Source organism: Thunnus thynnus, chromosome 5 (assembly GCF_963924715.1).
Source record: "Thunnus thynnus chromosome 5, fThuThy2.1, whole genome shotgun sequence".
In the NCBI taxonomy this organism is placed as follows: Eukaryota; Metazoa; Chordata; class Actinopteri; order Scombriformes; family Scombridae; genus Thunnus; species Thunnus thynnus.
In genome coordinates this window covers 8,075,424-8,088,004 of record NC_089521.1, presented here as the reverse complement: position 1 = coordinate 8,088,004, position 12,581 = coordinate 8,075,424, and the positions used below count along the sequence as shown (strand labels likewise).

The 12,581-nt window shown below is 40.4% G+C and overlaps 2 protein-coding genes across 2 annotated transcripts; one reads left to right on the top strand and one right to left on the bottom strand.

Annotated features, from left to right (window-relative positions):
• Positions 1-251: 251 nt before the first annotated feature.
• Positions 252-7,037, bottom strand: adat1 (adenosine deaminase tRNA specific 1). Its single transcript, XM_067588993.1, has 9 exons — positions 6,757-7,037; positions 6,232-6,300; positions 5,994-6,048; positions 5,771-5,901; positions 4,796-5,435; positions 3,068-3,213; positions 2,318-2,417; positions 2,139-2,225; positions 252-633 (listed from the first exon to the last, which is right to left on the bottom strand). The coding sequence occupies exons 1-9, from the start codon at positions 6,932-6,934 to the stop codon at positions 501-503; spliced, it is 1,539 nt and encodes a 512-aa protein (XP_067445094.1). The 5' UTR covers positions 6,935-7,037; the 3' UTR covers positions 252-500.
• A 504-nt stretch (positions 7,038-7,541) lies between these two features.
• Positions 7,542-11,971, top strand: LOC137183803 (dynactin subunit 1-like). The gene is made up of 4 exons (XM_067591099.1): positions 7,542-7,635; positions 8,303-8,446; positions 8,868-9,028; positions 10,851-11,971. Exons 1-4 carry the CDS (start codon positions 7,630-7,632, stop codon positions 10,972-10,974), a joined length of 435 nt encoding a protein of 144 aa, XP_067447200.1. The 5' UTR covers positions 7,542-7,629; the 3' UTR covers positions 10,975-11,971.
• Positions 11,972-12,581: the final 610 nt, after the last annotated feature.

The following is a 12,581-nucleotide window of genomic DNA, read 5'->3' as shown; positions in this document are numbered from 1 at the left end:
GGATCTACTTTCCACTTCCAGCCTGGTGCATCCAGCTGTGTTTCCAAGCATGTAGACCAGGCAGCTGCAGGCATGATAAGTTATACTGAGTGCAAAAAAACTGCCATCATCTGAGGACCCTTGAACAGTATGGCTGCACAGGGTGACATCCTTGGCTGTGGAGAGACAAATACAGCCAAACAATATTTATTCAGACTTCAAATAGCTACACTTGCCAGCTGACCTAAAAGACCTTATGAATGAACACTGGATAACAGAGTTTATTTCCTTTTATTTGAAGTATAACATGACGAACACGATTCTGTTTATTTTTCTTTCACCAGTATGTCTTGTCACTGCCATCCTGACTTTGACATGTGAGTTCCACTCTGATGAGTCAGACTCTGGGAGAAAAACAACACTTGCAGACCAGTGGTTATTTTGACTTGTGATCTCCAAGTTACAACAAAGCCGGTTTTTCATCGACTTTAATGAAGACATTTCAGCTGCAGAGCAGATTTTCAGTGGAAGAGCAGGAGGTCTCTGTCACTGCGTGGCCACAGAGGGAAGGCCTGACTGCGTAGCTGCTGCCAGGCTTGCTGGTAGGACTGGGACGCCTGCTTGTAGTCCCAGTAAGTCTGCAGCTCCGTCCTCCTGCACAGACACATACAGTACCCATTTATCATCCTGATTCACGTGTTTACATGATTACTTGAATAACTATCTGCTGCCATCAATAAACATGTTGAAAGAACTAAAAGCATAAAACACTTCAAAATGATGTAAGAGTATATTGGATTGTGAGGTACTCTATTGTTCATGTGTATTTGTGCTGGGAGATCCCTCCTGCCTGGTTCCAGACCACTAAACTGCTGCCCACATCTTTTATTTAATGATACAAACAAGTCTGCTGTTGTGCTCATTGAAGACTTTGTCTCTAGCTGGAAACAACCAACCTATCAGAGATTTTTTAGGTAAGATTAAGGATCAGGGGCGTCCTCTTCCTTTGTCACAAGAGTTGCAAGAAGCCTGACACAGCTGTACAGGGTCTTTGATCAACATGACAAGCATTAATGTTTCCTAGTAACTGCAAGCTAGTAACCAAATCTGTTTGGATACATCACTCGTTACTGATTGTTGAGGGAAAAACACTCCCCTCGTCCCAAAAAGGCTAACATCAACATGATTTCATACTAAATAATGACAATGAAATGGCAATTCAGTCTGAACATCAGGCAAAGATCCTTCCCCTCTTCTTCTTCTATTATTATTATTATTATTATTATTACTATTATTATTATTATATTTTACATGGGAGTAAAATAAATCTAGCTAAATTTCTCCTTTAAGAGAATTTATAATCTTGTCTTGAAATCATTTGAAGACTAAAATGTCCCAAACCACGACCAGGTTGCTTCAGTTGCTGTGTGAGGAACAAAATCCTGTGTAAGTAAACACATCCACTTACTCCAATTATCAGTTTGGATCTCATGTGGCTGACCGCTTTATGAAACAAAATACAAACCTATAAATCCAGACAAGTGGACACTCCCTGATACCCTGCCCTGTCTCCTCACCAGACATACCATTGTGGGAGCAGAAACTTGTCATTGTATGCTGGAACTGCGTGCTCAAGTGTGTATGAGAATGTGTGTTGTTCCATGCGTGAGGCAGGACTGAGCTGGGATCAGGTTATCTGCTGGAGAGCTGACGAACAGAGGGACCACTGTTCTCTCCTTGGAGAGGATTCTCAGCCATCAACACACACACACACACACACACACACACACACACACACACACACACACACACACAAACTTTATTGTGTAACCACAGCAAGCTGCTATGCAGCACTCTAAACCCTTTGGAAAGAAATATCTGGGACAGTATGAATTCAACTCCAGACAATAGACATAAATCATGAATTGTAAACAAAAGCAGGTCACATACAGTAACAGCAGTAATGACACTTTGGTTACGTTATGATTTAAAAAGCATCTCTATGTGTTCACTGGTCTTATATCCAGACATTTGACATACTTCAGCAGTTATCCAAGAGGACAAACTAATGAAAGTCAGACCATTGTTTGGAAATCCTCACTGGTTTTTGAGGCTGTTAAAAACCACGGTAAGATTGTGAAAGAACTACTGTTTGTTACCTGAGGGAGTCAGGAAGTGCTGAGGGGTCGGTGGCCGATACCAGAGACTTGAAGGAATGGAAAAGCTCCAGTTTGCACAATTGAGACCTGAAAAGACACAAACTGATGTGAGAATCACTGAAAATTTGCTGTGAAAAGTGAATCCTGCTCTCTTTCATAGTAATTAATGTTGTGTCTACCTGGATTTAGCTGTGCCCAGGACCTTTTTGGTGACTCCATGTTTGTAGCCGTTGGCAGTGACATCTAGTGGCTGCTCGGCCACATTACACCAGCTGATGGCTGAAATACATTTACAGTGTTTACTAGAGAGACTGAACAAAACACTCAGTGAGCTCCTAAAATACACACGTGTTACTTTGTAATTAAGTTTTATATTATTTTCTATAAATCATAATTGCTCTGGGACCTTGTCTGGGGTCTGACAGGTACTGATGTTAAGTAGACCTTTTTCACAGCAGACATTTCGACTTGTCATAGCAGGAAAAGCACAGGTGTTACTAATAACATTAATGATGGCTCTGTTCCATTAAGGTGTCTCAGTAAGTCATGACAGTGAGGCAGTATGAAGAGTCCGAGAGCCCTGATCCCTGAACCATGATTCATGTCATTAATTACACCTGTGCTTTTCCTACATTACGACATGTTTGTCTGCTGTGAAAAAAGTCTATTATTGTTGACAGGAGGAGACTTCTCAACTTCTATGAGGTATTGAACAGTGCAGAACTATTAAAGGACATGTTTAAGTCTGTCCTAAAACAACAGTCAGGTGCTCAAATGAACAACACTGTTCATACTGACCATTAGAGGATCCCTTCTCTGTCCTCTGGATTTTATTGGCATCTAACTGAAACGCCCATATCGTTCTAGGCTTTTAGGTGTTCATATGACATGAAGGCATATGAACACGTGCTTGTGTGTGACCACTGTACCTGCCCCACAGGGGGAGACGCGTCCCTGTTTGGCTTGGTGTCGGAGCTCAGTCTGGGCCTTGCTGAACTGGAACTCCAGGCTGGACTGGAGCAGGACTGGCGGACACACTGAGAAACCAGCAGGGAGGTCTGAGACATGGGAGCACCTGGGGAGTAAAGGAGGACTTCATTGAAGAAAGTCTGCTCTGATTCTGGAAATCAGCAGATCTTTACCCTGCCAAAAGATTGTGGCAGCTATCACCCAGTATCTCTTTTAAACTACTTAAAAAAAACACCAACCCTCAGGTTATTCATAAAACCATACACCAAGGTTTTAGATTACATAAAGACATTAAGAGGGAGTGTCACTGGGAGGCTGGAAACACACATTTGTGGTTTTGCAGATGACATGTATTGATAACTGATCCTCCAGATTCATTACCACATTAACTTCATTTAGTAAACACATTTCAGGTTACAAAATCTGTGGTAATGACCCTTTCAAAACAAGGCTGTGAGACTGATCCTCAAGATTGTAAATTTAAATGCATATATTGGATGGATATATGGATATATAAATATATTTACACCCCAGTTTTTCAAATATATGAACTTTGACCCTGTCTTGATCTCTCTCTTATATACTGACCACAAGCAGGAGGCTGTGTTGGACACCAGTAAAATAACACAGACTGGGTCAACAATCTTTCAGACATTTTCCATAATATGGATGCTGATGAGGCCACTGAGACAATAACTAGTTACATACATTTCTGTGTGGACAACTGTCTACAACTGTCCAGTTATGTCCAAAAAAGGACATAACTGTGTACCCGAACGATAAACCACATGTTACGTAAGAAATAAAAGATTGTATTTACAGGAAGAACGAAGCATTCAGGAGGTCAGGTGATGACAACAGTACTCAAGTACAAATTTTTCTGATAAGTTTGTTTCTAATTAGTTATTTGACGATATGGAAAGTGGTCTGACGTCATGATTGACAGCTGTGACAGCTGCTCTCAAACCTCTGTCAGGCAGCAGAATGGCTGAGGGAGGGTGTCCCACGGGCCGTCATCCCACCGCCTGACTCTACTGCAAATGACATCACACAAGCAAGATGGCAGCTCCCGGAAAGGAGATATTTTGGCTTTACTTTTGCGTAACAGTAGGAAGTGAAGACACGTCCTCCAAATTTATATAGTCAATGGTTATAACCCATCTGCCAGTTTTTGGTGTGATATCTAGTATCCAAAGAATTTCTAAGAGAATTTGGTAGCAGTTGAATGAAGACTTGTGGAGATATAGATGTTAATTGATTAAGCACATTTTGAAAAATACAGAGTGACCATTGTTTGCAGTGAGGCAAACTTTTGTCACACATCAGTGGATGTGCTGAAAATATTTCAGCTCTGTAGGACGTATGGGTGATTGATTATTTGAAGTTTGGAATGTGAAACGTCTACGGGTGCTTTGTAGAAGCCTGTTTGTTGTTAGTAACCATGGAAATGACTAAAGAAGCAGAAAACCAGAAAGCCACTGCTTGTCACTGGGGCTGATGACTCATTTAATTTTTGTTGAGTCTGATAATTATTTCTTAAACAAAATAATGAAAAACACCCATTTTCCAGACCTCAAGGTGAATATCTTGATTTAATTACAGTCCAAAAAAAAATATTACAATAATAGCAAATAAAATCTTTATATCTGAGAATGTTCAGTATTTATGTTTCATAAATGTCTCCTCACCTTGTGACCAAAGCTCTCTGCATGACCTCTTGGCTGTAGGGGCACTTCCCCACCACCACAGTGCTGAAGTAGAGCGCCTCCTGTAGGTAGTGGGACAGCAGTGCGCCCTGGAAACCCAGCACCCCCCAGCGAGCCAGCTTGTCACTGCAGGAGAGGGACAGAGACGGCTCTCCTCTCCCAGGCTTCAACCGGAGCACCCCTGTGCTGTGGTACCCCGCCCCAGGATGCAGAGGGTCGGCTGGTCCACCTGGGACACATTTGGCCCCTGTTCTGTGAATGTCTGGGACCTGCAGATGTAGTCCAGCTCTGTTCTTTATCTTCAGCTCTGCTGAAGCTTGTGAGACCGTTTCCACAGGTGTTTTTGTAGAGTGACTCTGTGATGGATCCTCGCTTGTAGATGAAGTTAAAACCATGGATACAGACTGAGATGTGTTTGAGTCTTGCCTCTCCTCTAGCTTTGTCCCCTCAGTCTTCTGTTCCTCCAGACGGAGCAACTTAGTGCTCTGCTCTTCCCTGAGCTCCTCAGCTTTCCTTTTCAGGCCTCCTCCTCCATCACTTCCTTTATGGCTCTCCATAGATGTGACAGGAGCACATGGTTGAGTCTCGCTGTCAGTCATTGGGATGATGGAGGCATCACCACCTGGTAAAACACAACACACAAGAATGATTTTGGCTTGTCGGACAAACCACTGCTACAGTAGCTCTCTGTATGAATAAAGATGTAGTTTGTGTGTTCAGCTATGGCTTAGTGAGGACTGATATTGATATTTTTAGAATAAAGCTGCCTAATAAGAATAAAAGTCCCTGAAACAAGATTTGGATCAATGTAGGAACCTCAAACTCTCAAAAATCAGACACTGGAAAGAAAAATTCAGTTTCTGGTGGTCATTTTAAATGAATTCTGTTTAACAGTGAGTGATTTTCCATTTGACTCCACACAGCCAGTCAGGTTACACTGAAGCATACTGGACTCACATGGAGTGTGACTGGTGAAGAAAAGGAAGGAAACTCCTGGCTGACGCCTCCATTTACCCCGCTCATCTGCCTGACAAAACACAGAGCTGTCACCACCGCTAACAGCCCTGTGCAACTCCTGGATCAGATACCTGTAAATACACACAAACACAATACTTATACGATGAATGATGCTGGTATTTAGTAATATGTACCTACAGACAATTCAAGCACAGATACACACCTGATACATCCCCTTCTGGCAATGACTTCTGCGTGGCTGTCATTGAGTAAATCACCTACAAGGAACAGACAATCCAGTAAAATCTCTTCAGATTACATAGACCTTGCTTAAATTCTGGTGACATATTATGTGATTCTTAAACTGGACTTTTAAAAACAATCATGGATTTGAGTATTCATCACATAAAAAGGACCAAAAAACACCAATTATGAAGAGTGTCAAGAGCAAGACCACACACCATGACGATTCATAGGTGTCTGTCCAATACATTTGGTCCCAGTTCCCAGAGAAACAACTTCCTTTTCAACTGTGAAAGAGAAAACATTACATTAGGTCGTTTATCACACAGTGCATCTTTATACTTTAACATTTGTCTTTATTTTGTGTTCAAACTTGTTTTGCTGTGTTTAGCTTTAAACAGTCACATATGTGCAGAAAATAAATTGATGTTCTCCTTATTTATTTTACATGACATTCAAAGTTAGTCATTTTTGTCATTTGGTGATGCTGTTGGTTTAGCGACATTTACTAAAATCAAGTGTTTCTTTTTGTCACTTTTCCTCTGTGCCGGTTTCACCGGTAATTAACAGTTATACAGTAACGTTAGCTAAGTTAAATAAAAGTTGCCGTGTTGTCAGTTATCATATATGGTGGACTAAATTAAGACGTTAATAAATGGATAAAGCTGGTTTCTGTCCAGTTATAGTACATTGTTGGCTTAAAGAGAACTTTAATTATGTTGTGTGTCTTTCCGCTGTCTAACCTGTGTCAGAGTTAGCACACCGGGTGACTTTGAGCACAGCGGCCAGTGGGGTCCACTCTCTGCCCGACTCAGGCTTCCCTCTCCGGGGAAGCGCGTTGAAACGCTCGTAGCACAACTTGGCGATTTCATCCGCGGTTACCATGTCACACAGGACGGAGGAGTGAAGTTTGGCGGGCATTACAGGTGTGGTTCAACGCTACATGTATTTCTGTAATATATCTCCCTCACGTTCACGAGTCTGCTGCTTGGAGGCATCTGGAGAAACCGATGACGCCACTTCCGGCGCGGGAGAAGTAGTGCTGTACTTTCACAATAAAAGTCTGGACCTTATTGCGCAGTATGTATATAGTACGGTATGCAGTACTGTATGCAGTCCTATATGAAGTGCTGTATGCAGTACTGTATGAAGTACTGTATGCAGTACTGCATGTAGTCCTGTATGTGGTATGTTATGAAGTGCTGTCTATAGTCCTGTATGCAGTACTGTATGTAGTCCTATATGTAATATGGTATGTAGTACTGTATACAGTACTGTATGTTGTCCTGTGGTATAGTTACTGTCTAACGGTCTTAGATCCTCTTAGATCATTTAAGAAGAATATAAAATGGCAATAATAAGAAGGAAGGGATGCTCTGGTTATTTAGCCTATCTCTCGAAGCAAGATTGATCAATACTATGAATGATAGGCTTGGCTATTTAAAATTAATTATCAGTCAGTCTGCCAATCAGTCTGCTAAATCCATACAAAGACTAGGCAAAATCCATTTTCCACATGTTCCCTTTAGAATCATATCCTCTGCCATTAGGAGGTGCTGCAGCACCCTCAGAAGAATCCGTACTTTTCCAGACTGCTGTCTGTGAGTCAGCTATGTATGCAGGTAAATTGCCTTCAGTACTAATAACTTGACATATTTTATTATTTAAATCAATTCAAATTTTTTAACATATCTTTTTTTATCTTGTATTTTTGTTGTGGTTTGATTCAGGTTTCCTGGCTGTTACAGTCATATATCTTTATTAAGCTAAAGCTTCTCCTGTTGCTATTATATTTTATACACTAATTTTTCACGGTCATGTTGTGTATAACTTTTAGATTATAGCTTATTGTTTGGATGAACTTGAGCAATGAGTGATAGTCAGGTAGTTTAGTGCAAAACTTAAAGAAGATACTGCAGTTGTGCTCCTCTGCTCAATGTGTTTGACAGTTAAAGTGATTTCAATGCAATAAGAACCTGAACAGAAAAAGAGTCATTTCAAAGTTGGCCATATTTGTTACTTATCTTGTGTTGGATTCTAGTCCAGTTGTCATCCATGTGCTCTAAAATCCTGGCCATGGCTGAGACGAAGGCCTATGCCAAGGTCAGGAGCTTTTTAGTCTGAATAATAAGTTCTGAGCAGTGTGATAACATAATAATGTTACTCACTGTCATCCTGAATGTCCCTTTTTATCACTCGTGGTTTTCGCTTTCTTCGTTGTATGACAACAGAACTTCAAAGTTACATGATCTATCAGCTTTTGTGTTTTTGTTCTCTGTGTGTGTCCAGGCCATCAAGATGGAGCTGAGTAAGATGGAGGTTGGTCGGGCCAACAGACACGTTTCTCTCCTGACCTCTTTCATGTCGGGGTCCTTCCTCCGTTGCGTCGGAGACCACAAATGCATCCTGCTCATACCCAGACTTATCTGCAAGGTAAACACCACACAGTGTACTCTAAAAATCACATTTCCACAAACAGATGGAATGCGGTGAGACAGACTGATAGGACATAGATGAAGAGGAGGGATGACATGGAGATGGATTCAAAACAATCATGTGGATTTTTGCATAGTTAAGGCAAAAGATGTTTGTGTGATTTTTAGCTTTTATGAATGGTTGTTTGTTTGTGCCTCAATCTTTTTTGTGAAACAAACTATTGAAGTGAGTCCAAGTAAAAGCTACTATTCCCCTGATTTGTCTGAAAAATAAAAACACTGAAATGCATCACAAAGGAGAAGATGCCAAGGTTTTTTAAGCTTTGAGACTTTTGAGAGGTGGCTGCAGCTCAATAGGAAGGAAGAATCTGGTGTATTTTTACAGTCAGTGTTTTTTGTGTATATGTGTGTGTCTGTAGGCTGAGCTGATCAGCAAACAGGCCCAGGAGAAGTTTGATCTGAAGGAGAAATGTGTGGAGAGAACGGGGCTGAGGGGAGCCGTCAGGGAGCAGCTAAGCTTCGCGGGCGGCCTCGTCTACTCGCTCAGTCTCCTGCAGGCAACTCTCCACAAATATGAACAGTATGTTTCACAGCAACCCCTAAATCAAAGATGTACAGCAGGAGAGAGAGTTTGAGCACCAAAAAATGGCGTGAAGTGTTTATCTCTGCTTAATTTGTACTTTTGCATTTTATCTTGTACATTATGCCTCTATATATCTTTATGCTTCATTCTTCTCTTGTTATGAAGACCCATCTCCTCTACAATTTGTATGATTCTGTGAGTTACTGTAAAACAAAATGATTCATTTTTACAGAGTTACACTCAACTGTGGACTCATCCAGAATAGAAAAAGAAAGAAAAAGTAAATTTTGTTTACTTTTAAAGTTGTAAGACATTTAGCTCAGTTGAATATAGTAATCCAAGACACTTTCCCTCATGTAACTCATGTTGATAAGTAGTGTATAGTTAAATTCAAACAAGTCTCATTTTGTGTGTGTTTGTGTGTCAGAGCTCTGCCTCAGTCAGTAGGTTATTTGTTAATTTTCAACAGAGGGGATGGCCCAAGGACTGCAGCATTATCATATAGGCGTAGCCTAATTCTTGATTATAATTGCGATTATAATTTTGATTGAATAGAACTGCTATTAGGCCAAATACATATTTTTGTAGGCCTATTCTTTGACTTGATGTAGACATTAAGCATTTTAATAATACTTATTTTTCAAAACACACCATTGTTTTGATGTTATAAACTTTACCTTGAATTATCTAACTGTAGCAGCTGAAAGCAGTGTGGTCAGTGCAGGTTAATTTACAGTCAGTTACATTACCTGCTCCACTCCCAGGTTACACCAAACATCTATAGTAAAAACTATATCTGTAGTCATGTCTCCCCTAAAATATTTTGCTACAGAGGTGGCTTGGTCTGAGGGTGTATTTTCAGCAGCATAGATGCTACTGAATAATCATAGAAATATTAGAGGAATATTATAGGAATATAATATAGGCAGCAGTGTGTCTCGATGATCCTCTCACTCCTCCATGACTATGTTGCTACTTGTCACTTGATTATGAAGGTGACACTACTCCATAGAGTACATAGGCTACAATATAGTATAGAATTGACTATTTATAGTATATTGTTTAGAGAATATTATAGATCCAAGACGAATCTGAAAGAAGGGCAGGACTGAGAGAAACAGGTCCAATTACAAATCCGTTTGCTACTTCAGCACCACGGACAGTGCCATGGATTTATCAATACACAGCACAGTTAGGCTACTGATATTTCAGAGCCATGGTCGAGGCCATAGATTCTAACTTGCACAAACCTCAGTCAGATAAAGGATCAGTGAGTCAGGCAGACTAGACTAACATATTCAACTTAACAACCCCTCTGCCCCTGCACTCTGTCTGCTACTTGGTGATGGAGAGGGGGGATGGCAGGTTAACAAAGGGGATGCATTTTGGTCATTTTGCTAACAAGGGAGATAGCAACCCCCCTCATCCTACTTCAAATCACCTACTAGATTCAGTGCAGTGTGGACGTCTATAAGAAGATCAGCAACTTAACACAACCCTGCAATAAATCCCACCTTCATGAGGGTTATAATTTAGGATTAGGTTTTTATTTAATCTGCTTTGGTGAGGTATTTTATGGTCATTTGGGGGGTGTAGTTTGTGGTACTGTTGAACTGTATTGGGTTACATCTAGAGATGTTTCTTATATTTTGTCTACACCAGTTCATATAAATAGGCTGTATTATACTGCATTAGTTTGATCTAGGTGTACCTAATAAACTGGCAAGTGAGTGTAAACATTGCACATTGTGATGACAAACTGTAAGTGAGTTCATATTGAGGTAATCACACTGTTATTTCAACATGTCTGTCTTTTCAGCACTTGTACGGTATCCATCTGGCAGATCAGAATGAGGACTGCAACATGCAGCTTGCTGATCACATCAGAGTACAAACATACATCTGCGATAAATCTGTTGACGATGAAAAACCACATTTCTTGATTGCAGACTTCCAGTTGGGATGTTTTCTTCTTTCTTTTGATCTGAATCAGCTTGTGTTAATATGGTTATAAATATTGCAACTGTATTTAGATGCACTAAAAAGAGGCAGCTTCACTTGTAAACCGTCCTCTGTTGTGTTCATGTGACGTTTACTCAGAGTGCGTTGGACTGTATGGCTGTGGAGGTTGGCTGTCTGTGGGCATTCCTGCATGCAGTTCAGGAGAAGGCCAATCTGGACATGCTGTTGACGGACCTGCAGGGACATCCGACAGTTCTGCAAGAATATTTATCGCAGAATGCCAGGAACCAACATGGCCTACATGAGAGACTCCGAGAGCATAACAGCCGTGCAAGCATGATGTCTATCTGTTGCCGTGGTGATGGCTGTTTCCTTGTTCCAGTAGAATGGCAAGGGTGTCCCATAATTTGGCTATCCATTTATACCCTCCACCTTCATTAGACGTGCCCTCCACAACTGCGAGTGTAACTTGATTTGGAGTGACATTTGAGGCCAAGCAGGATTTGGGGTTAGTGAGGTAGTTTAACTCTGGGTTTTCAGGGTTACAACAGTGGTTCACTTCTTACTGGGGTACATCACCATTGTAACTTATGCTGAACAGCTAACCTGGGCAGGTTAACTTCAGAGGATTGGATCACAACCTGCCAACACTCCGGCCACTGACCAATCAGATCACTGGAAAAAGAGTCGTCATTCCTACAGGATCATGACATGGACAGAAGTCCTGAGTTACAATAAAGTGACAAATAAAAAAGAGCAATATATATTTTTATAGGTCAGTGGAAACCTTGTTATTGTTCCAAGTTGTCTATTTCCACTGGTTTTAAAACAGAGCTTCTAACAAACAGAGAGATCATTTATGACACTAAACACATAATGATGATTTTAGCTTCATTTTAATTGTGCAGTTTATTTTATCCCGGAGTGACAGCTGACATTGTGGAGGATTTTACACTCTGATTCCATCACTGCAGCTCAGAATAACATGAGACACCTGTGTGATTATGATAATAGAAAATAAAAACGAAAGATTGTCTTTTATTAGAAAAATAATCCACACACTGTTAATTGGCTCCCAGGATTATAAATGCAACATTTGGGTCAGATCGACCTCATCAGTCATTAACTACTTTTCCATTCTTTGCTTCGGCAGCAGAAACAGTCTGGCATTACTTTTAAGATTTTTTATGTGACATATTCAGAATGGTTTCTTCATCATCCAACTAAATAGCAAAGCACTCTATACTTAAGTCATATATAATAATTCCTACATGTATTTTAAGTCTTAGCCTACTTTTAATATGTGGAAATTATTTGTAGTGTTTCTACATCTTCTTATTCTGTTGTATTTTACAGGCTATCGTTGACATTTCACTTGGTTGAATATGACTTTTTGCTGTCCCTAACACAGAAGTTTCCTGCAGGTAATATGTTAATATTTATGAATGAGCAGGATTGAGCAGCATCACTGAATGCAACACTCAGCAGCTCAGGAATATCTTGCCAATCCTTCTATGGTAGTAGACCTTTGCAGGTAAATAAAATCAATAAATAAAATTGTAACATCAGGTGACAACTAAGGAGTAAT